The sequence below is a fragment of the Benincasa hispida genome, chromosome 6 (assembly GCF_027475165.1).
Source record: "Benincasa hispida cultivar pf3 chromosome 6, pf3_genome.v1.1, whole genome shotgun sequence".
In the NCBI taxonomy this organism is placed as follows: domain Eukaryota; kingdom Viridiplantae; phylum Streptophyta; class Magnoliopsida; order Cucurbitales; family Cucurbitaceae; genus Benincasa; species Benincasa hispida.
In genome coordinates, this window is record NC_143483.1 from 24443174 (window position 1) to 24465625 (window position 22452).

The 22452-nt window shown below is 35.3% G+C and overlaps 1 protein-coding gene and 1 pseudogene across 1 annotated transcript; one reads left to right on the top strand and one right to left on the bottom strand.

The window, feature by feature from the left end:
- The first annotated feature begins 649 nt into the window (after window positions 1-649).
- On the top strand, window positions 650-2414 carry LOC120080203 (sucrose transport protein SUC8-like). The gene is made up of 2 exons (XM_039034779.2): window positions 650-2097; window positions 2180-2414. Exons 1-2 carry the CDS (start codon window positions 828-830, stop codon window positions 2395-2397), a joined length of 1488 nt encoding a protein of 495 aa, XP_038890707.1. The 5' UTR covers window positions 650-827; the 3' UTR covers window positions 2398-2414.
- A 5378-nt stretch (window positions 2415-7792) lies between these two features.
- LOC150035526 (uncharacterized) lies at window positions 7793-10523 on the bottom strand (annotated as a pseudogene).
- Between the last annotated feature and the right edge of the window lie 11929 nt (window positions 10524-22452).

The window sequence follows — 22452 nt, forward strand, 5'->3', positions numbered from 1 at the left end:
AAGCAAAATAAGTAGTACACCGTTGATGTTATTGATATACAAAAAATGAAGTGTATTAGATAGTATAGTATACTTGCTATTCAATATACCAATGACATCTATTGATATATCGATTTTTCTCAAAATGTATTTGGGTTCGGCCAATATTTTTGCTATAACCGCAACAAAGAAAATATAGAAGACACGCTTTCAATTTTCCATACACTTGATGCAAATAATTTTCTATTTTTTTTTTTTTTTTTGAAAATCGTCAAATATAATTATTGTATTAATTAATGTTGATGACATCCTTTGTAAGTATAGAAATTAAAGTAAGTGTTAAGCGGTGGAAGATTAAATTTCATACGCTCTAATTTTTCTTTTTGAATATATAATAGATTTGTGTTTGGTCAAAACTTGCCACATGTTATAAAAAATGGTTAGGTTCAAGAATTCGTCATCCTATTTGCGATAGAAATAGGGAGGTCAAAGGCATTATTAAAATATAGTTTTGCAGTGGATCTAGACACTTGGTTCTCCTAAAAATTCTTATTCAACATTTCTATTTATGGTTTCAAATCTGCAAGGGCTTCATGGCTATATAAGTGACCCACAACCACCAATATCCTCAGCAATCATCAATGCATCTTTACTTGTGCAGAAGGGACTAGGGAAAAAACAAAAACAGAAAAAAACAGAAAAAGAAAAAAGAAAAAAAAAATCCAATAGTATTGATGTTGGAAATTTTGAAACCCTTCTTCCTTTCTGTGAAAATCTAAAAAAAAAAAAGGGAAAGAGAAACACAAAAACAAAAGATTGTACTAAGAATCGTGTTATTAGAAAGCATCATGGAGCATGGAGGTGTTGTGTCGAAGGGCGTGGAGTCAGACCATTCAAGTTCTTACAAACAAATCATCATAGTTGCGGCCATTGCAGCCGGAGTCCAATTCGGTTGGGCTCTCCAGCTTTCGTTGCTCACACCTTACGTACAACAACTTGGAGTTCCACATACTTGGTCGGCTTTCATATGGCTTTGCGGTCCATTATCAGGGCTTATTGTGCAACCCATTGTCGGTTACTACAGCGATCGTTGCACTTCTCGGTTTGGTCGTCGTCGGCCGTTCATCGTTTCTGGGGCTAGCTTTGTGGCGGTTGCAGTTTTCCTCATTGGCTTTGCTGCGGATATTGGGCATTCCGTGGGAGATGACCTTGACAAACCCACAAAACCAAGAGCTGTGGCCATATTTGTAGTCGGATTCTGGGTTCTTGATGTTGCAAACAACATGCTGCAAGGTCCTTGCAGAGCTCTGTTGGCAGACATGTCGTGTAATAACCACAAGAAGATGAGAATGGCAAATGGGTTTTTCTCATTCTTCATGGGGGTAGGGAATGTTCTGGGGTACGCAGCTGGGGCTAACAGCAGACTCCACACATTCCTTCCATTCACAACAACCGTCGCATGTGACGTTTACTGCGCCAACCTGAAAACGTGCTTCTTGATCGACATTGTGTTCCTCCTGGTCATTACCACCTTTGCGGTGCTGTCGGTGGGCGAGAAGCCATTTGAGCGGCTGGAGATCGAGGAAGGAGAAACACCCTTTTTCGGGCAGTTGTTTGGAGCGCTGAAGAAGTTGGAGAAGCCGATGTGGCTCTTGTTGCTGGTAACAGCGTTGAACTGGATCGGTTGGTTCCCATTCATAATTTACAACACTGACTGGATGGGGAAGGAAGTGTACGGAGGGCAGCCAAATGGGACTCCAGAACAAGAGAAGTTCTATGACCTTGGTGTTCGAGCTGGGGCCCTTGGGCTGATGATAAACTCTTTTGTTCTGGGATTTTCAGCTTTGGGAATTGAGCCAGTGAGCCGTATTCTAGGAGGGCTCAGGTGGTGGTGGGGAGTTGTTAACATTATATTCACAATTTGCATGGGATCCATGGTTGTTGTTACAAAGGTTGCTGAACGTTGGAGGTCCATCAATGGGTTGCTTCCTCCTCCGATCAACGTCAGGGCAGGAGCCTTCTCCATCTTTGCAGTGTTGGGTATTCCACTGTCGGTCACTTTTAGCGTTCCATTTGCTCTTGCATCCATCTTTTCTTCGGAATCCGATGCGGGTCAAGGTAGGTGCCAACTGAATTACTTGATATAATTCTCAAATTTGAGCTTCATTTCTGTATATATGACAGTTTCTCTTTATCATAGGCCTCTCTTTGGGAATTCTCAATCTGTTCATTGTGATCCCACAATTCATCGTGTCGGCTGTTAGTGGGCCATTAGATGCAGCTTTCGGAGGAGGAAACTTACCAGCATTCGTAATGGGTGGAATTGCTTCTTTTGCAAGTGCAATGTGCGCCATGTTTGTCCTCCCCGATCCACCATCTCAATCTGATGTCTCCTTGTCAATGGCTGGTGGCCATTGATTCCTTCTATTTCCATCTTTCTTCGCATCCTTCCCAATTTTGTTCTCTTTACTTCTTCTTCTTTCTTCTATGAGATAATAAAAATAGACTTATCAATAACATTAATAGAATCATTTCTCTTCAAATCTCTCCTATGTCTCCCATTATATGCATCCATCTTCATATATCTTCAAATTGCTACAGAAGAGTTTATATAATTGAATCAACATTTGTTAATTGCTTAAGCTAGGTTCAAATTTAGAAACTTGAAATCTGTAATTCATTAATAATAGTTAGAAAAAATTATAATCTAATCTATGTGGATAATACCTGGTTTTGTTGAAAATTTTACTACTCTGACGTGTATACTTACCCTAGTTTCCACTAACAGTTGGTGCCAAAAAAATAGTTTAGCAGATCAATCGTAAATTTATATAATGGAGATCTAAGTCAACTTGCAAAAAAAAAACTATTTGCACCAATGTGACATCGAAATACGTATGATGATGGATTACAAACCACCATTGTATCGGACTTATGATCTTTGATGGTGGTTCAGAACCGCCATCAGATCTTCTAACATCATATATATATACGATGGCATTATTTACGGTGGTAGTTGCTAATTGACTTCATATCCTGTGTCATTGTACATACGGTGATGGTTTTATATAATGCCAGTTTAGATCTAGAACAATACCCATGCCATCATAAAGACCAAAAAAAAATTGTGTTCGCCCGCTCTTTCTTTGTTACCAAAACCCTTACTACATACATAGGTTAAGAACGTTTCATCTCTATAGTAAGAAGAAATTTGTAGTACGCTATAATGACAATTATGCTAGAAGAACATGTTGAACATTAAACTCAAATTGTCAGGTTTTTGGATAGTGTTTCGCAAGTATTTGAAACGTCTATTGGGGTTGATGCCCTAACGTCTCGTGTCCTGTAGTTAGGTTATCTGTATGTTGTAACTTAGGCATGAGTGATAACCAAAATGATTTGTAGTATATGGATATAGGAGGGAAACCTTATCCTGGTGATATTACGGATGCGGCTCACTTTGTGGAATGGTCACAACTGTTGTGACTTATCACAGATGGTATGATCCTGATCATTTGTGTAAGGGACATAAGAGCGGGGGCATCCTATACAAAGAGTTTGTATAAGACTTGACCACGAAGTGTTAACGTCTCGTTATATAACACAGTTCATGACAGAGAATTCACTTCACTAGGATGACCATAGTAACATGACCTCAGTCCTGAGTGAGTTGAGAACTTCTGCTATTGAGGGCAGTCCTTTGATTTGTATGGGTGCAAGTGGCCAGATCACCGATTCAAACCTACCATTTTAGGGATTCGTCTGATTTGGGGGCTGAGAACTCAGCTGCACAAGATGGAATTCACTCCTACCTCGAAGCAGGGGTAAGTAGATTGATAGCTCCCTTAAGGGCTAATTCCAGGGCTTGAACGATGTGGCGCCACACATCTTCTCTTGGTCCGAGAGGTGTTCACATATAGTTGGATTATGTTCACTACAAGAAATCTGACTTCTCCTGACGTCACATTTCGTCGAAAAAGTGTAGAAAACGCATCGGGAGAGCCTCGCCCGATGAATAAAGGGTCGTCAGGAGAAACCCGTCGGGAGAAGATCTCCCGACTCACTTTAAAACGATCTCGGGAGTTCCCGAACTCCCAACGGTTGTTCTATGTGTCTGGAGTTCCAAAACTCCCAACGGTTTTATTTAATGCGTCGGGAGATACGAACTCTCCACACAGTAATATATGTGTGGAGAGTTCATTCATTAGTTGAAAATTGTCTATCGAATATTTTAATCTATCGTTTGTAATTTTTTAAAATTTGATCTGAATAACCTGTAAAACATAGTAAACCAAATAAAGATTCACATAATTAAACAACAAAAATGAAGTCCATATTATAACAAGTAAATAAAAAATTACAATATCCAAACGAAGTCGATACTAGAAGTTCATAAACATTCATATCATAAATACATAAAAGAAATAAAATCAAAACAACGTCTAGAACACGTCTGGAACACAGCATCTTCAACAATTTTCCCAGCACATCTCCGAATAGCATTCTATAATAAAACAAAAACATTCAAAAGTTATATTGGTAAACATCCACAACACGTTCAAACTTCAATACGGGTGGTAATGAAACTCAACCCATCCTCCATGACAAACATGTAACCTTCCAAACATCAAAAACACACAAAATGAGTAAACAATGACCAGCACACATAAAACTCAAACTTTGTCTCCAAAATGGTTTAACACAATCTCAACCCACACCCCAACAACACATTAAACTTCGTAAACATTCACAAATACACAAGAACTCCGAGTTCAAGGACAAGACGGGTGTAATGAAACTCTACCCACCCCCACGACAAACATGGAACCTCCCGAATATCAAAAATACACAAAACGAGTAAACAATGACCAACACACATAAAACTCAAACTTTGTCCCCAAAATGGTTTAACTCAATCTCAACCCACACCCCCAACATTAAACTTTGTAAACATTCATAAACACACAAGAACTCCGAGTTCAAGGACAAGACGGGTGTAATAAAACTCTACCCACCCCTCACGACAAACATGGAACCTCCCGAACATCAAAAACACACAAAACGAGTAAACAATGACCAACACACATAAAACTCAAACTTTGTCCCCAAAATGGTTTAACCCAATCTCAACCCACACCCCCAACAACACATTAAACTTCGTAAACATTCATAAACACACAAGAACTCCGAGTTCAAGGACAAGACGGGTGTAATGAAACTCTACCCACCCCCCACGACAAACATGGAACCTCCTGTACATAAAACATACACAAAAAGAGTAAACAATGACCAACACACATAAAACTCAAACTTTGTCCCCAAAATGGTTTAACCCAATCTCAATCCACACCTTCAATAACACATTAAACTTCGTAAACATTCATAAACACACAAGAACTCCGAGTTCAAGGACAAGACGGGTGTAATAAAACTCTACCCACCCCCCACGACAAATATGGAACCTCCCGAATATCAAAAACACACAAAACGAGTAAACAATATCCAACACACATAAAACTCAAACTTTGTCCCCAAAATGGTTTAACCCAATCTCAACCCACACCCCAACAACACATTAAACTTCGTAAACATTCATAAACACATAAGAACTCCGAATTCAAGGACAAGATGGGTGTAATGAAACTCTACCCACCCCCCACGACAAATATGGAACCTCCCGAACATCAAAAACACACAAAACGAGTAAACAATGACCAACACATATAAAACTCAAACTTTGTCCCCAAAATGGTTTAACCCAATCTCAACCCACACCCCAACAACACATTAAACTTCGTAAACATTCATAAATATACAAGAACTCCGAGTTCAAGGACAAGAAGGGTGTAATAAAACTCTACCCACCCCCCACGACAAACAGGGAACCTTCCGAACATCAAAAACACACAAAACGAGTAAACAGTGACCAACACACGTAAAACTCAAACTTGGTCCCAAAAATGGTTTAACCCAATCTCACCCTCTCCTCCCCCCCCCCCCCCCCCCCCCCAACACAACACAACACATTAAACTTCGTAAACATTCATAAACACACAAGAACTCCAAGTTCAACGACAAAAATCATGTGTAATGAAACTCTACCCACCCCCCATGAAAAAACAACAAAAAAAACACATCAAAATCCAATTATTTGGCTACCATAACTGCAAGATAGCCAACAATTCTTTATCATAAAGCTATTTAAGACATAACTACTTTTCCAACATAACTGTGGGATAGCAACATATTAGGCAACTAAATAATATAGTAATCATACCTAATTTGATGGGTCTCTTCTATGTGATCGTATCATGTCTTCAATCATTTTTTTCATTTCTTCCATTTGTCTTGCATGATCCTCTTTCATTTGTTTCTGAACGTCTTCAAGTTCCTTAATCCTTAACTGAGACTGTTGGAAATTGGCTCTCAATTCCTCGATTCCCGTCTCCGTTCCTTGAGTAGATGACGAGCTTGATGAGATGCTACTCCTTCTTGACTTAGGCTTAGGGCCCCAACCTGGCCTTTTGAATATACGGGTCATCTACCCAAAACCGTCTCACAGATTTCATCCCCTGTTAGTGGTTGAGAACCTTCTAGAGTGAAGCTGGATTGTAATTCCAATATTTTATGCTAGACATATTAATTAAATGGGTAAGAATGATTAACTAAAGTTAAAAATGAAAAAAAAAAAAAAAAAAAAACACGATAGTAAAGCAAAAAATTTTACATGTGCATTTTCAGCTGCCTCATTCACAAACTTGCCACCTTTAGAGTGTGTTTTCCTAAATAGGTCAACACGTCCTATTTCTCAACCTTCCTTTGCCTACAATTCTGCCTGAATTTGCAGGAATGACTTCGATCCACCTACGTGGTCAAATGGTAATTTCTCTCTATTCTTCCTGATAGTCACAGACATTTTCTACATTTCAAGAAAAAAAAATATGTCAATAGTGTGATGTATTAGTAAATGCAGCAAATGATACACGCCCTAAATATTCTACCTGAAATGTTTCACTCTCGAAGTGGTCACACAAAAGTTACCAATCTTCTGGCCTATTTTTAAGCCAGCTAGGCAAATTGGCACGTGCTTGCTGAGTATCTCTTTCATTTTCTGTAATGTTTGTGCAAATCTGATCTAAATTTTTTGGAGTTTTGCATTTTATGTTCTATAAAACGGTTAAGTCGTTGACTAGATAGATCAAGTTCGAAATGAGGCTACAAAAGAATGAGGAAAGAATTAGCATAGATGATGTTCATGACTGTAAAAGAATAAACTTATAATTACTTACCAATAATTGACTCTTAGCCAATTCGATAAACTCGTTTGGAACCTCAGCAAAAGTACAATATCGTACTGGAAATGCAGATCTCACGGCAATGCCGATTGCATTACTAAATCGTACCGAATGTTGAGATATTGATTTCATCTCCCCTTCATTTATCACGATTGTAATTCTGCCATGTTTTTTGACGTATTTTTCCAACTCGATGTTCCACGAATGCTCGTGTTTCCTCCGAGTGGACGCTGAGCTACTATTGAGGAATAAAAAATTTAAAACAGTTTATGATGTATTTCAATTAACAGAATATATTCATACTAACCTGAATTATCACCCATAGAAGATACCGTGTTGCCTAGATATATCTCATGAAATTCTTCATCAGCCTTCTGTTGCCTATTAGGGGTTGACATTGTATCCATACAAACACAAAAAGGACAAAACAATATTAAATTAACAATAAATACGTGTAACCTAAAGAAAAAGACAATTGAGTAGATACATCATTACTCATCATCGTAATCTAATTCAAATTATTCATCAGCACTTGAACTGCTATTGGAAGATAATTGTTCTTCATCATCATCGTTTATGAAGTCATGATCGCCATGTACAATAATTGGTCTTTCCACAACTGTAGGATCAACGTCAACTCTGCATAAAGTAACCTTCTCAATAGTTTCATCCACTCGGACTCCACCAACAATTTCTAGTAAATCTAGTTGTGCGTTTTGAACATCATCCACTTTTGGTACATCTCATATTCGTTTATTTTGGACTACTTGAACAACTTTCCAATTGCTACCATATTTGATGTCATCAATGTAAAAGACTTGTTGTGCTTGGATAGCAAAGATGAAAGGCTCATCGGCATACCAAAAGTGTGATGTATTGATCGATTTGTATACTAAATCCACATGTGTCCTATTACTTTTGTTGTTATCTGTGTCAAACCATCTACACTTCAACAAGAAAACACGCCTTCTGTTCGCATATTGGAAATCTAATACTTCGTCTACAACATCGTAGAAATTGTTATCCACACTTGCATTCTCACTGATCTCCCCGGCCACTAGGACTCCACTATTTTGTGTAGCTCAACGATTATCACGCTCTACAGTGTGAAACCGTACCCCATTAACAATGCATCCATTGTAAGAGCGCACCTCAGACGAAGGTCCCATTGCAAGTGAAAAGAAATCATCGAAGATACCTTTTCTCTCGCGTCGTTGTAGAACCTGATAATTAATTATACATTAAAAATGACTATGAAAAATGAATCATCCCTCAACTGTTGCCTATAAAATGACTATGTATACCTGAGATTTGAACCAATCGGGAAATTTGCGTTGATGTTTTATATATAAGTCAGAGGCGTTTTGAGCTTCACGACGAATTAACCTCAAATGTTGCCTACAAAATTGATCATTTAAATGTTATATCAAAGAAGTTACCCTAGAATTTAGCAAACTAAAAAGTTTGAAACGTACTTGTGATAATCTGTTATTTCTTTACAATTATTGAAAATGTACCAATGTGCAATATGCTTTTCCTCCGCTAATAGCGTCCGTAAAGTTGACGCCCCTAATGGTCGTATCCTCTGCCTAAATAATTCAAATTCACCAAATATCTCATGATCGGGAATGTTATCATCATTTCGTTCATCGCTATTGAATCTCGTTTCAATCCCACTTAGATATCGCGAGCAGAAGTTCGATGATTCATTCATTGGATATGCTTCCGCTATAGACCCCTCAGGACGTGCTTTGTTTCGTATAAATTGTTTTAATGTTCGTAAACTTCTTTCAATAGGATACATCCAACTGTAACTAACTAAACCCACCACTTTGGTTTCATATGGTAGATGAACTGCAAGGTGTACCATTACATCAAAAAAGGCAGGTGGGAATATTCTCTCCAACTTACAAAGTATGACTATGATGTCTGCTTGTAGTTTGTTAAAATCACTTATACATATTGTCTTTGCACATAAGTTGCGAAAGAATGTACACCCATTCCTATGAGAAACTATGCGGCACTGAATGTTTACTACTTCTCGCAGTGGATAACTTTCAAAAACTCAACAAGAGCAGTGGATACGTTCTTCGGTAGGTATGCTCGAATACCAATAGGGAGTAGTCTGTGAAGCAACACATGACAGTCATGTGTTTTCAACCCCGATATTTTTCCATCTTTGTCATTCACACATCGTGATATGTTAGATACGAATCCATTAGGAAATTTCACTAATTTCAAATACTTACAAAACGAAATCCGTTCACCATTTGTTAACGTGTATGTTGCATGTGGTTTTACAAATATGTTATCGATCTGTATCAAGTGTAGGTCTTTTCTTATCTTCAATTCTTGTAAGTCTAATCGAACGTTCATTGTATCATTTGTCTTTCCTTCAATATTTAACAATGTGCCCACCAAATTGTCGCATATGTTTTTTTCAATATGCATTACATCCAATTTATGTCGTAACAATAATCTAGACCAATATGGAAGTTGGAAAAAAATACTTTTCTTAGTCCAGTTTAGAATTCGCTTTCTTTTTTTATCTTACTTCGATGGATGTTTACTAAGCACAAAAAAGTTTAGCGTATTTATTTGTTGTAAGATCTCTTCTCCATTCATTACGACTGGTGGAGGTCTACGTTCAACTTTTCCATCATGTTGTCTACTTCAATGCCAACTATGATTCTCTGGAAGATAACGTTGATGTCCCATAAATGATATTTTTCCAATTATCCTGAAGGATGAGTTATCTTCTTTGCATATTGGACATGCTTGATAACCTTTTGTACTCCACTCAGATAAGTCATTGTACGCAGGGAAGTCATTAATCGTCCATAATAAGGTAGCATATAGTTGAAAAAACTCACCAATAACAAAATCACAAGTTTGCACACCAATTGTCCATAACTCTTTCAATTCTTCAACCAACGGTTGCAAGTAAACATCAATTTCCTTTCCAGGAGATTTTGGACCAGGTATGAGAAAAGACATAAAGAAGTTTGTTTCTTTCATGCATTTCCAAGGGGGAAAATTATAAGGAATTATCACCACAGGCCACATATTATAAGAAATGCTCATATTTCCAAACGGATTGAAGCCATTTGAAGCTAATCACAAACGAGCATTTCGAGAATCTAAAGAAAAATGAGGAAATTCACGATCAAAATGTTTCCACCCCTCTGCATCAGCTGGATGTTGCAATACATCATCCGTTTCAACTCGCTTATCTTTATGCCATCTCATGTCAGAAGCGCCTTCTTTTGATGCAAACAATCGTTTTAATCTCGGTATCAATGGAAAATGATGCAATACCTTATGTGGTATTTTTTTACCCTTGCCATCATTAACTTTGTACCGTAAATCACCACAAAACGGGGCATTGTTGCAAATCTGCAAACTCTTTCCAATACAATACATAATCATATTTGCACGCATGAATAGACTCATAACCTAGGCCTAAATCACGCAATTTTTGCTTGGCTTCATAAAAGGAAGTAGGTATAGAGGTGCCAGCTGGAAACGTTGCTTTTAACAATTCCAACAACATGTCAAACGATTTGTTACTCTAGCCATTAAGAACTTTGATATGCATCAACTTCACTAAAAAATTCAAGGATGAAAATTTTGAATTATACGTGCTTCGGTCATTAAATCCTCGAATAAGTTCGTGGTATCTCTTTCTTGACCATTAAAGGACATTTTATTCTCAATCCTTCCTTCATTTGCATTTTCGTTTTCAATTGGAATTTGTAAATCGTTTATAAGATTCAAAATCTCATTTTCTTCGACAGCATTACTCTCTATACAATCTACTTCAACATTCTGTATTGAAGGACTTGTATGACTTCTAGATAAATTTACTGGCTCTCCATGATATACCCATTCACAATATGAGGGAAATATTCCATATGTTAATAGATATCGTTCCACAATATCTATCTTTTTCCAAATTGAATTCATACAATTCTTGCATGGACATCTTATTCGTCTGGAATCATTAACATGAAACTTTGCCATATCTAAGAACTGGGATACTCTTTATCTATACTCCACTGATAACTTATTTCTTAGTTTAATCCATTCTTTATTCATCCTTAAAAATAAATATTTTCTGACCAACTTGTAATCCAAAACAATAACCTGGATTAGAGGACAAAGTACAAAGTATTTATTAAGCATAAACTTTGATTAAAAATTTCCAAGTTTATTCAGAGTATTTAAAATTTTAACTAATTTATAAAACGGGATTTGACTTTTTTTTATTATAGTGAGTTCCATAATTTTCATTTTTTAAGGCAAAATAAGCACATGTTTTGAGACCACGATTTTTAATCATCTTTACAATATATTTTTAATCTATTTTTTAAAGTGCAACCCATTTACTTAATAAAAAATTGTTATGTAACAATTTTTATAAAAAAATATTAAACTATTATTATTATTTACTATCTTATAAAAAAAAGTGATGAATGAAGGCTCACATAATCCTTGCACTTTTTTATCTAATAGGTCCCTAAACCGTTTAAATTGTCTAACAACTTAATGTTTTATTTAGTACGTCTCCAAGCTTTCAATTTTGTGTCTAATATAGGCCTTTCTTCATCGATTCAACATCTTTTAAAATTTACAAGCCAATTGGACACAAAATTTAAAGTTCAATTTTCTATTAGACACAAAATTTAGTTTTATGTCTAGTAGATTCTTTAAACTTTTTTAAAATATTAAATGTTTTAGGGACCTATTAAGTACCAAATTGGAGGTTTAAAGATTTATTTTATATTTTTTAGTTTTATAGATTTATTAGACACAAACATATAGCATAAAAAAGTTTATATACTAAAAATAGCATATAGCATCTATGTACTTATTTTCTTTCTCCTTTCAAGGAAAATTCGAAATGTTAAATCATGCATGCTTAGGCTCCAAATAACCGACATCATATCATTTTTTAGACATAAAGATAGTATTGTAATCAACTTGAAACTTACAAGACTGTAATAATATTTATCTCTAACGAATTATGACATGTTCGTTATAAAATTACTCTATAGACTTTCAGAGAATTGTAAAGCAAATATATGATGCAAAATTGATGAGATCTTAACAAAAACAACATGCACCGATATTGGATGATAAATATGTGCATTAATAAAAATTTAAAATTTGTATCAAAGTTGATATTATTGAAATCTAGTAAAATTGACACAATCTTTAACATTGTCTTTTTTTATTAATGGGTTAATTAATTGTAATATTTATTAAAATTGAGGTCTAATTTGATTAAATTGAAAGTCGTGAATAGAAATGGATACACACATTTGAATGGGCATGATTTGTACAAAAGGATGTGAAATAATGATTTAAATAAATATATAAGAGTAAATAAAATGAGAAGATTACAGGCGATGGCGGGCAGTTGATTGCAGCTGCTGACTGAAGGGAGGAGCAACGGCAAAGGGTGGCAGCGGCGAGGCGGTTAAAAGAGCGAAAAATGGGAGAGGGAGAGAGAAGAGTGGAAGGAACTGGCGGCGCAGGGAGGAGCAGCGGAGCGGCGCGGGGAGAGGTGGGGGCGCGGATTAGGGTTTTAGGGAAAGAAATAGGGAAAAAAATGGGGAAGAATAGGGAAGAAGGGGATATCCCCTCTCCCGACACCGCTCGACGAGCGTTGGGAGTTCCAAGGGAACTCCCGGCAGCTAACGCATGGCGTCAGGAGTTCTGCGAGAACTCCCGATGCTCGATTTAGGCGTCGGGAGAACTCATTTTTCTTATAGTGGTTGTATTGTTCATTACAGGAATCAGTGGTACTTAAGGAGTGACATGTAACTACAGGGGCAAAACGGTGAATTGGCCCAGCTGTACTTACGAGCATTTGTGAAGGGTCATCGTACTCATGATTGGTTATATCCGAAGGATACAGAAATATATTTGTAGTAAGAAGAGTTCAGTTGTTGGTCTTTAGTGGAATGCCTGCTAGTTAACAGATGGTGGATCTCGTGGCTAAAGAGTTTAGTCAGCTATTCACGGACCGTTGGAGCTTCGAGCCACAGGTTCATTGGGTCCCCTAGGTAGCTTGGATAAAGTCGAGAATCAGTACTTGGATTAGTTTGAAATGTTCAAATTGACAAGAGAGAGTTCAATTATATATGATATAATTCAACTGGTTAATTATATACGATATAATTGGCTAAATATATGAGATACATTATTTTGGAGGAAATTAGATATAAATATGATTTATATCAAGTGGAGGAGAAATTACTATAGTAGATATGTGATATCAAACTATAGGATAAGAATATAATATAATTATATTCATTAATTATTAAATTGGTTAATTATGAGATAATTGGTCGTTTTATTCTCCTCAATCGTGCATTAGTGGGAGTAGCCGCATTCGGTTATGGTAACCGATGAATAAAATGATTTTTTTTATTTGGCAAAAAGTTCGAAAATTCGCAATCGGTGTGAAAATGTAAACGATCACCTAGTTTGAGAGGCTATACGATAGTAGTTCATTATTTAAACGATCGCACACCAGTGTCTAAACGATCGCACGACTTTCCCTAAACGATCGCATAGCATGCTGTGTTTTCTAAACAATCGTCTACCTTTTATCAAACGATCGCTTAGTAAAACCTACACGATCGTATAGCTTCATCTAAACAATAAGCATCCCTGTTGTACGATAGCTCTTTCTCTCCCACTTGCTTATCGTTTACACGATCTGTCTTTTCTCCTACCTCTATCAAATTCACCAAAAACCACACTTTGGATTCTCACTCCGAGAATACCAAAGGCTCCAACTGGTGGTGTCATTCCCGCTATTTTCTTGTTCGTGCTTGTTCGAGTTGCTATCGTTCGTGTAGATGATCGTGTTGCCGCAACCGACTGATTTGCTGGGCAATAGAGTTCGATAGAGGTTCTTCCGCTACTTCTGAGTTTGACGTTTGAAGAGAATCTTCAACTGGTATGGGAAATCTTTCCTTTGTGTTTTACTGTTCGAAGCATGTCATTAATTAGTGGTTAATTGCATAACTATCTGTTGGAATGTATTTGTTGTATATCGTTCACAATGAAATCGGAAAGATCCAAATGCGTTCATGGATGCTCTTCGTTAAGAGTTCCTTCAATTGGTATCAGAGTCAGGTTTTAATATTCCAATTTCATTGTTGCAACGAATTACATATACATTCTTTGAGGGTGCATGTCTGCTCTGTTTAATCATTAAATTATTGTGAATGTGCAAATTAATGGAGTTTTCTGGGATGTTAGCCTCGGTTTGATTTAATTCTTTTACATTTTTGGTTGATTGTAAAGGCCCCTGCGTTTTTGGGCATTAATAATCGTTATCGAGTCCGTAATTCAAAGTTAGTTTGAGTCTTGAGTCGTTCGTGAAGAAGATCAGAGCAAGGGTTGCAGTTCTTCGAGGAAGGAGACGATGAAGGGTTGATCGAATCGTGTAGATGATGGGGTAAGTGATCACTAAGTATCGGATCGTGCAGACGATGGGATGCTCACGTATCATTTAAAGCACACGTGCACTAGACGATTGTTTAGCTCAACAAGATTCAGCACTTAATAACTGACTAAACGATCGCTTAGAAACGTACGGTAAATCGTTTACTTTTCCTGGTATTAAACGATCGCCTAGACGATCAGGCTTCACAGCCTCATTTTCGTCTAAGCGATCGTTTAGTTTTTGCACCTATCGTCTAGTGCACGTTGGGCGATCGTCTACTTTCAGTGTTTACTACACGATGGAGATCTCCTGGCGATTCAAGACCCGGTTCGCCTTTGAACCGGTTCGCTCAATGGAAAATGTAATAGATAGGGTTATTTCATTCCGATTTTTTTTGTAAAGGCTCATCCTGGTTCATTAATCCTTAGTTTAATACATGTGATGTATGTTTTTTTATATGTCATATGGTATGCACATATAGTAAATCCCACCTTAGGTTATGCATTGGTCATGCATCATCTCTTCATTGTAAATGTTATAATTTAGAGAAGCATGATTTAATTACGTAAGAGCGTGCTCATGCATCATATAATATAAGAGTTATATTTATGCATGCATAAAAAGCATTGACATGTATCTTCTTTATATTATAATTTTTGTAGTATAAGGGTGAATGGAGAGCATGTTTTGCTTGGTTATTACGCGAATATATAAAAGTTATATATAGTAATGACCGGACATTGCATGAAGCGTGACACATAGATTACTTTATAATTGTTATAAACACCTTGTTATGTGCAATGGTTTTTTAGTTGTTTCTTTTTAAAAGTTAAAGAGAAAGTAGAACTAAAAGAAATAAGGAAGACAAGCATACTCACTTACGTTTAATTTATGGTTTTAAAGTGTTTAAAACTTGGATAACATAGACCTATGATCACGGTTCTAATATGATTAGCAACCCTAAGGCTTTAATCTTTTACTCAGTTTAATAGGATCAAATTGAGTAATAAAAGGTTAAAGTGTAGCAAATCTATCTATAAGGGACCTTTTGTCTAAGGCGAATTCTGTCTAGGCTGGGGTATTTAAGTTGACGGAAACGTAACACCCCTACCTGGGAACTTACCTGGAAAGGTGAATTAGATAGATTTGATGCATGCATGCAAGTTAAGGATAGTCCATTAAAGTGTTTAAATGTGACTACTTGAACGTGTTCATATTTCATAGACAAACATTGTTAATGAGTAGAGTTTTAAAAAGATGACTTAGACTGAAATCAGTAGTCGGATTGTCTAGGTTAATAAACCTCTAGGTAGAACATTCAGTGGGAGGTACTTGCGACATAAGATGTTTTACTTAAACCTTTCACGTTTCTCTTAAATAGTCCACACCGTGAGATCTACCCTCGGCCTCGAGACACCTTTGACGAGTCCCCCTAATGGATGGTATTTGGGTAGGTCAATATCAAGGTGGATGGAGAGAGTGTTCATAGTAAGTGGGAGCGGGAAGTGTGACAATATATCCCTTGATCTCCCTCGTTGGGTTGAATAAAGTTATTATGCATCGCCTCGAGGCACCCTGGGAGTCATTCCAGACATGTCAAAGCCTATCACAATTTATTATGATAATAGTCGTGTTGTGGCTAATTCCCAAGAGCCTAGAAGTTACAAGCGCGGGAAGCATATAGCACAAAAGTATCATCTCATTTGAGAGATTGTGCATCAAGGGGATGTGATCGTCACGTAGATAACTTCAGAGCACAACATTGTTGATCCGTTTACAAAGGCCTTTATGGCTAAGGTGTTTGAGGGTCCCTTACAAAGTATAGGCCTATGGGACAGGCCACGTCTAGACTAGGGCAAGTGGGAGATTTTTACTGGGCACATGTTATGCTCTAGTTTATTATTTGTGTACTTTGTATTTTAACTATATTGTACACCCCACTAGCTTTAGGTCAAGTGGGAGATTATTGGAATTTATGCTCTAAATCTCGTAGGGTCATATAGTTTGTAAATGTTTTGAACAAACTCATTGTTTATTTAATAATATATGATATTTTATTCCATATTTTAGTTACATTAACAACAAACCAATAAAATAACATCTAAGGTTATCTTATAGCTTAAACATACAATTTATTTAAATTAGTATTCAAATATTACCCATTTGAAAAACCAATCAAATTTAGCAAAATAATATAATTTACCCTATGTGACATTTATTTTGCAATGATGTTTCAGTGAGGCAAGGTAAAAGCCACCGTAGGATGATCAGGTATTCCTTCACTGAAATGAGACCATCTCAACCAATATACGGAACATTATTGTTGTAATTATCAGTCACCATTTTTTGATCCATAACTGTTAACTTGCTTAATATTTTCTTGTAAGTGTAACCTCTCATTTTAGATTCTAGAGTTTTGCCCCAATGAGTCAACCGTAGGGAAAATCGATTGAGGCAAAACTAAAATAATCCTATCCATTTCTGGAGTTTGAGTAAAAATTCATGCAAAAGTCACCTGTAGGGGGACACAAGCAAAGGTGCCTGGAGGCCGAGCATGAAAATTTACTACAAACTAATGAGAAAGATCGTGGAATATGTTGGCAGACGTCCTGCTCCCACTTACTATAAACACTCTCTTCATTCACCTTGGTATTGACTTATACTAACACCACCCATAGGGGGACACAAGCCAAGGTTCCTCGAGGCAGAGTATAAATCTCACGATGTGAACTTTGAGGAAGAAATGTGAAAAGGAAAAATGAAGTATCATATACCTCATTTTCCTCCTACTGAGTGTTTTATCTAGGGTTAATTTAACTTAAAACAATACGACTAATTATTTTACTAAGTGATTGTTTAAATTTTCCCAAAAATAACACTTATTTTGGATAGTTAAACAACTTTGATTAATATTCATTAAATACTTTAATAAACTTTAATCAATAATTGCATGCTTGTAGCAAATTTATCCAATTCACCTTTCTAGGTTAGTTCCCAAGTAGGGGTATTTCGTTTCCTTCAACTTAAATACTCAACCTAGACAGGACTAGCCTTAGACAAAATGTCCCTTATAGATACATTTTTTGCAAATTTAATCTTTTACTGATTAAAAGATTAAACTTATTTCTAACCTCATTAGAAATGTGATTTTAGGGTCTATATGAATCATGTTTTAAAACTAATTTAGAAAATGATTTTAACCTAAGGTTTGCATGTAATTATGAATTATTGATTTTAATTTCTAATTTCATTTAATTATAACTCTTATAAAAGAAATGAAATAAATTAACATACATAATATTTATATAATATGATACTTATATACTAAAGTAGAGACATGTTTCATGTAATTCCATTTCATTACTTAACATACATAACACTTATATACTAAAGTAATGAAATAATTAATAATATACATCCATCCATATATTCAAATTATATATATTATAACACTTATAATATAAATGATGCATGACTATATTATTAATGCATGCAAACATATATTATAATATTTATATAATATGATGCATGAACATACTATAAAATTAAATCATGCAATATATTATAACATTTATAATATAAATGATGTATAAATAATGCATAACTTATGATGGGATTTTACTATATGACATATAAATATATAAATTAAAACAAACATCATATGCATAATTTAAACAACAATTATTAGATCCGGATTGGACTCCTAAATAATTAATTAAATTAATATAACACTTATATTAATTTAATTAATTAAAAATAGCTAACTATTACAAACTAATAGCTTAACCAATTCAAAACAAGCGAAACGAACTTTGAACCACACGAACTGAACCGCCTAGCACCAAACCGCTCGAACCAAGCGAACCGGACACGAACCAACTGCAACTCAAAGCGAATAGCACACGAACCAAAAAAAGTTCCTCCTCGGAGCGTTGCAACGCTGTGACCTAGCGTTACAATGCTACGAAAATTCTTCCATTCACTGTTCGCAGTGTTGCAACGTTGGTTGCAACACTACTCTATAGTTGCCATTGTACAATTGCAAATTCTGTCGAAATTCCTCCAATTTGGGCCTCGTTTTCTCTAGAAAAACACTGGAACAAACACGAATAACTCAAGACATTCAAATTACAGACTCTATTATAAATTAGGCCCAAAAACAAAGGGCTCTTACAAACTAAATTTGTAAAAGAAAGTGGTAAAACTATGATCAATCCCAAAATTATCCAATAATTGCAAACCAAAAAAAATATTCCATTCAACACGTGAATAACTTTATAGAATGCAACCCATCATAGATCTGTAAATGCATTCCAGAAAATTTAAAAAAAAAAAAGGACCAAAACCTGTCTCTGATACCAATGGAAGGAATTGTGAAGTTCCGTAGCAGAAGCGGGAATCAACCTAATTTTTATTTTCACAAAACAAATAATTTACAAAACAAAATTATGCAAAATCACATAAAATTATATAGCATGCTCAAGAGGGAAAAAAAAGAAATTAGGGTTTAGGAAAGACTTACCCTTGAAGAACTGGAATTTTCTTCACGAATTTTCTCCGTTACGATCACGAACAATCACGATCCAAGATGGCCACCACCACAAAATCTTCCTCTATATCCTCTACAGAGGAAGAGAATATGAGGAGGTGTGGGCTCTGTGATTTTGGAAGAAGGAGATAGATTGAGAGGAGAAGAAAAGATCTTGGAAAAATGACACAGAGCTCTGTTACAAAAATCTCCTATGAAGAAGATTATCACCACCCTCAAAACGGTCCCCCACTCACTACGTGAGTTTAAGCTAATTAAGGGGAGGGAAGTTATTTCCCTCCCTTTAAATTTAAAATTAAAATTAAATTAAATGAATCTTAATTTAAATATATATATATATATATATATATATATATATATATATATATATATATATATATATATATATATGTTATATCATATATAACACATAACCTATACTTCAATATTGTAACAAATACACTCTCATTAATGCATGGTATTTAATATAAATCTCATTTATACTAAATTTAATTATATGAATCCAATTCACACATAATTAATATTTTATTCATATTCAAATATTTATTTTCTCTCAATTAAACTTATTAATTATATCACATACAATAATTCCCTCTATTAATTTGAACAATTCAAATTAATCCAAAATTGGTTTTCATAAATCTCTGTTAAGCTATAGAGGAGACCTTATGGACCTGTAGATTGAAGCTCCAATGATACTTAAATAATTAATTAAACTCCTTTAGTTAAATTATTCAATATCTATTAGTTGCCGATCACTACACTAAAAACTGACAACTACACTCTTCGCACTACAGATATATTTCTATGTCCATTAGATATAACCAGTCAATAGTACGATAACCCTTCACAAATTGTTCGTAAGTATAGCTGGGCCAAAATTACTGTTTTATCCTTATAGTTACATCTAACTCCTTAAGTACTATTGATCCCTCTAATGAACAATAAGTCATAGTCCAACTATGACCAAACCCTTCTCGGGCCAAAAGAAGGTGTGGTGCTCAAGCCCCGAAATCAATCCTTAGGAGCAATTTATCTACTTACCCCGACATCAGAGAATGAGTGATTTCTGTCTTGTGTAGTTGTGTTCCCAGCTCTCCAATCAGACGAATCCCCAAAATGGTAAGTTTATTAAGTCCGCAATATGGTCACTCTCACCCATACAAATCAAAGAATCGCCTTCATAGGTAGAAGTTTACAACTCATTTAGGATTCAGGTCATGCCACCTATGGTCATCCTAGTGAAATGTAAGTCTCTATTATCAACAGTATATATAATGAGACTAATCATTTCGTGATCTGGTCTTATACAAACTCCTTTGTATAGAATACCCTCACTCACATGTCTCCACATGAATGATCAAGATCAGATCATTTGTAGCACTTTACAACAATTGTAACATATACAAAGCGGGTCGTATTCGTAGTCTCACCAAGATAAGATATTTAGTCTTATCCCTTTACTACAGACCATTTAGGTTATCACTTAAACATGAACCACTTGTATGTCTCTACGTACATGTTTAAGCTACAAATGATAACCTTGGATGTTAGTTTATTGGTTTATGGGTTAATACTACTAAATGTCGAATAAAACACCTCATATTTTATTAAATAAATAAATTGTTTGTACATTACAATTACAAGCTACAGGATCCACGGATTTAGGACATCAACCCCAACAGTTCGTTCGTTCTTGTTTAGGGTAAGTAGATGAACTGCTCCCGTCAGAGCTAGTTCCGAGTCTTAAACAATAAGCCCCACGCTCTCATTAGCCCGATAGGAATTTAGTTTATAGTTGGACAATAAACTGATTGTTCATTGATGGGATCGGTGATACTTAAGGAGTAAGAAGTGATTATAGAGGTAAAACAGTAATTTGACACAGCTGTAATTATGAGCAATTCATGAAAGGTCGACTTACTAATAATTGGTTATATCCATAGAAACAGAAATATATCTATAGTGCAAATAGTGCAACTGCGGATCTTTAGTAGAGTAACTCAGATTTAGTGAATGTTTATTAACATAATTAAAGAGTTTAATTAGTTTCTTATCTTGAATAATTGGAGTTTCTAATCTATAGGTCCATTAAGTCCCTCTATTAGCTCATTAAGGATAAAACAAGGAACATTTGTTTTTAAAGAATTTGAATTGTTCAAATTAAATAAGGAAATTAATTGTATAAGATACAATTAATATGATATATATTGATACATTATAATACAAAGTTAATTTTTGAATAAGACCCAAAGGCAAAACGTTGTATTTATGTTGGATATGATACTCATAGGAAAAGATGAAGATGTACAGATCCAAAGACGAAAGAAGTTTTTATCTATCGAGATGTGGTGTTTGACGAAGTTATGTCATACCAAATGGATGCAAATTCAAAGAAAGAAGACATTATTGATGTGTCGCCTTTCTTTACCGATGATGTATCGAATGAGAAGGGTATTAGTTAATCCTAGAGAAAATGTTGAGGCATATAACGATACTGAAATTGTTGTTCATAGGTTTTCTAGTGCAAATAGTGCAACTGCAGATCTTTAGTGGAGTAACCCACATTTAATGAATGTTTATTAACATAGTTAAAGAGTTTAATTAGTTTATCTCGAATAATTGGAGTTTCTAATCTATAGGTCCATTAAGTCCCCCTGCTAGCTCATTAAGGATGAAACAAGGAACATTTGTTTTTTAAAGAATTTGAAATGTTCAAATCAATTAAGGGAATTAATTGTATAAAATACAATTAAATGATATATATTGATACACTATAATATAAAGTTAATTTTGAATAAGACCCAAAGGCAAAACATTGTATTTATGTTGGATATGATACTCATAGGAAAAGGTGAAGATGTATAGATCCAAAGACGAAAGAAGTTTTTATTTCCCGAGATGTGGTGTTTGACGAAATTTTGTCATACCAAATGGATGCAAATTCAAAGAAAGAAGACATTATTGATGTGTCGCCTTTCTTTACCGATGATGTATCGAATGAGAAGGGTATTAGTTAATCCTAGAGAAAATGTTGAGACATATGACGATACTGAAATTGTTGTTCATAGGTCTTCTAGGTTGAGAACATGACCTAGTTATTTATCTTATTATGAGGTACAGTTAAATAACTGTTCATTTGTATCTTATTTTTTAATGGGTGA

Bases quoted from the DNA above. Each gene is read 5' to 3' on its own strand.
- LOC120080203 (XM_039034779.2), top strand. From the start codon at position 828: ATGGAGCATGGAGGTGTTGTGTCGAAGGGCGTGGAGTCAGACCATTCA. The intron at 2,098-2,179 runs GTAGGTGCCAAC...TCTTTATCATAG, and splicing joins GGAATCCGATGCGGGTCAAG to GCCTCTCTTTGGGAATTCTC.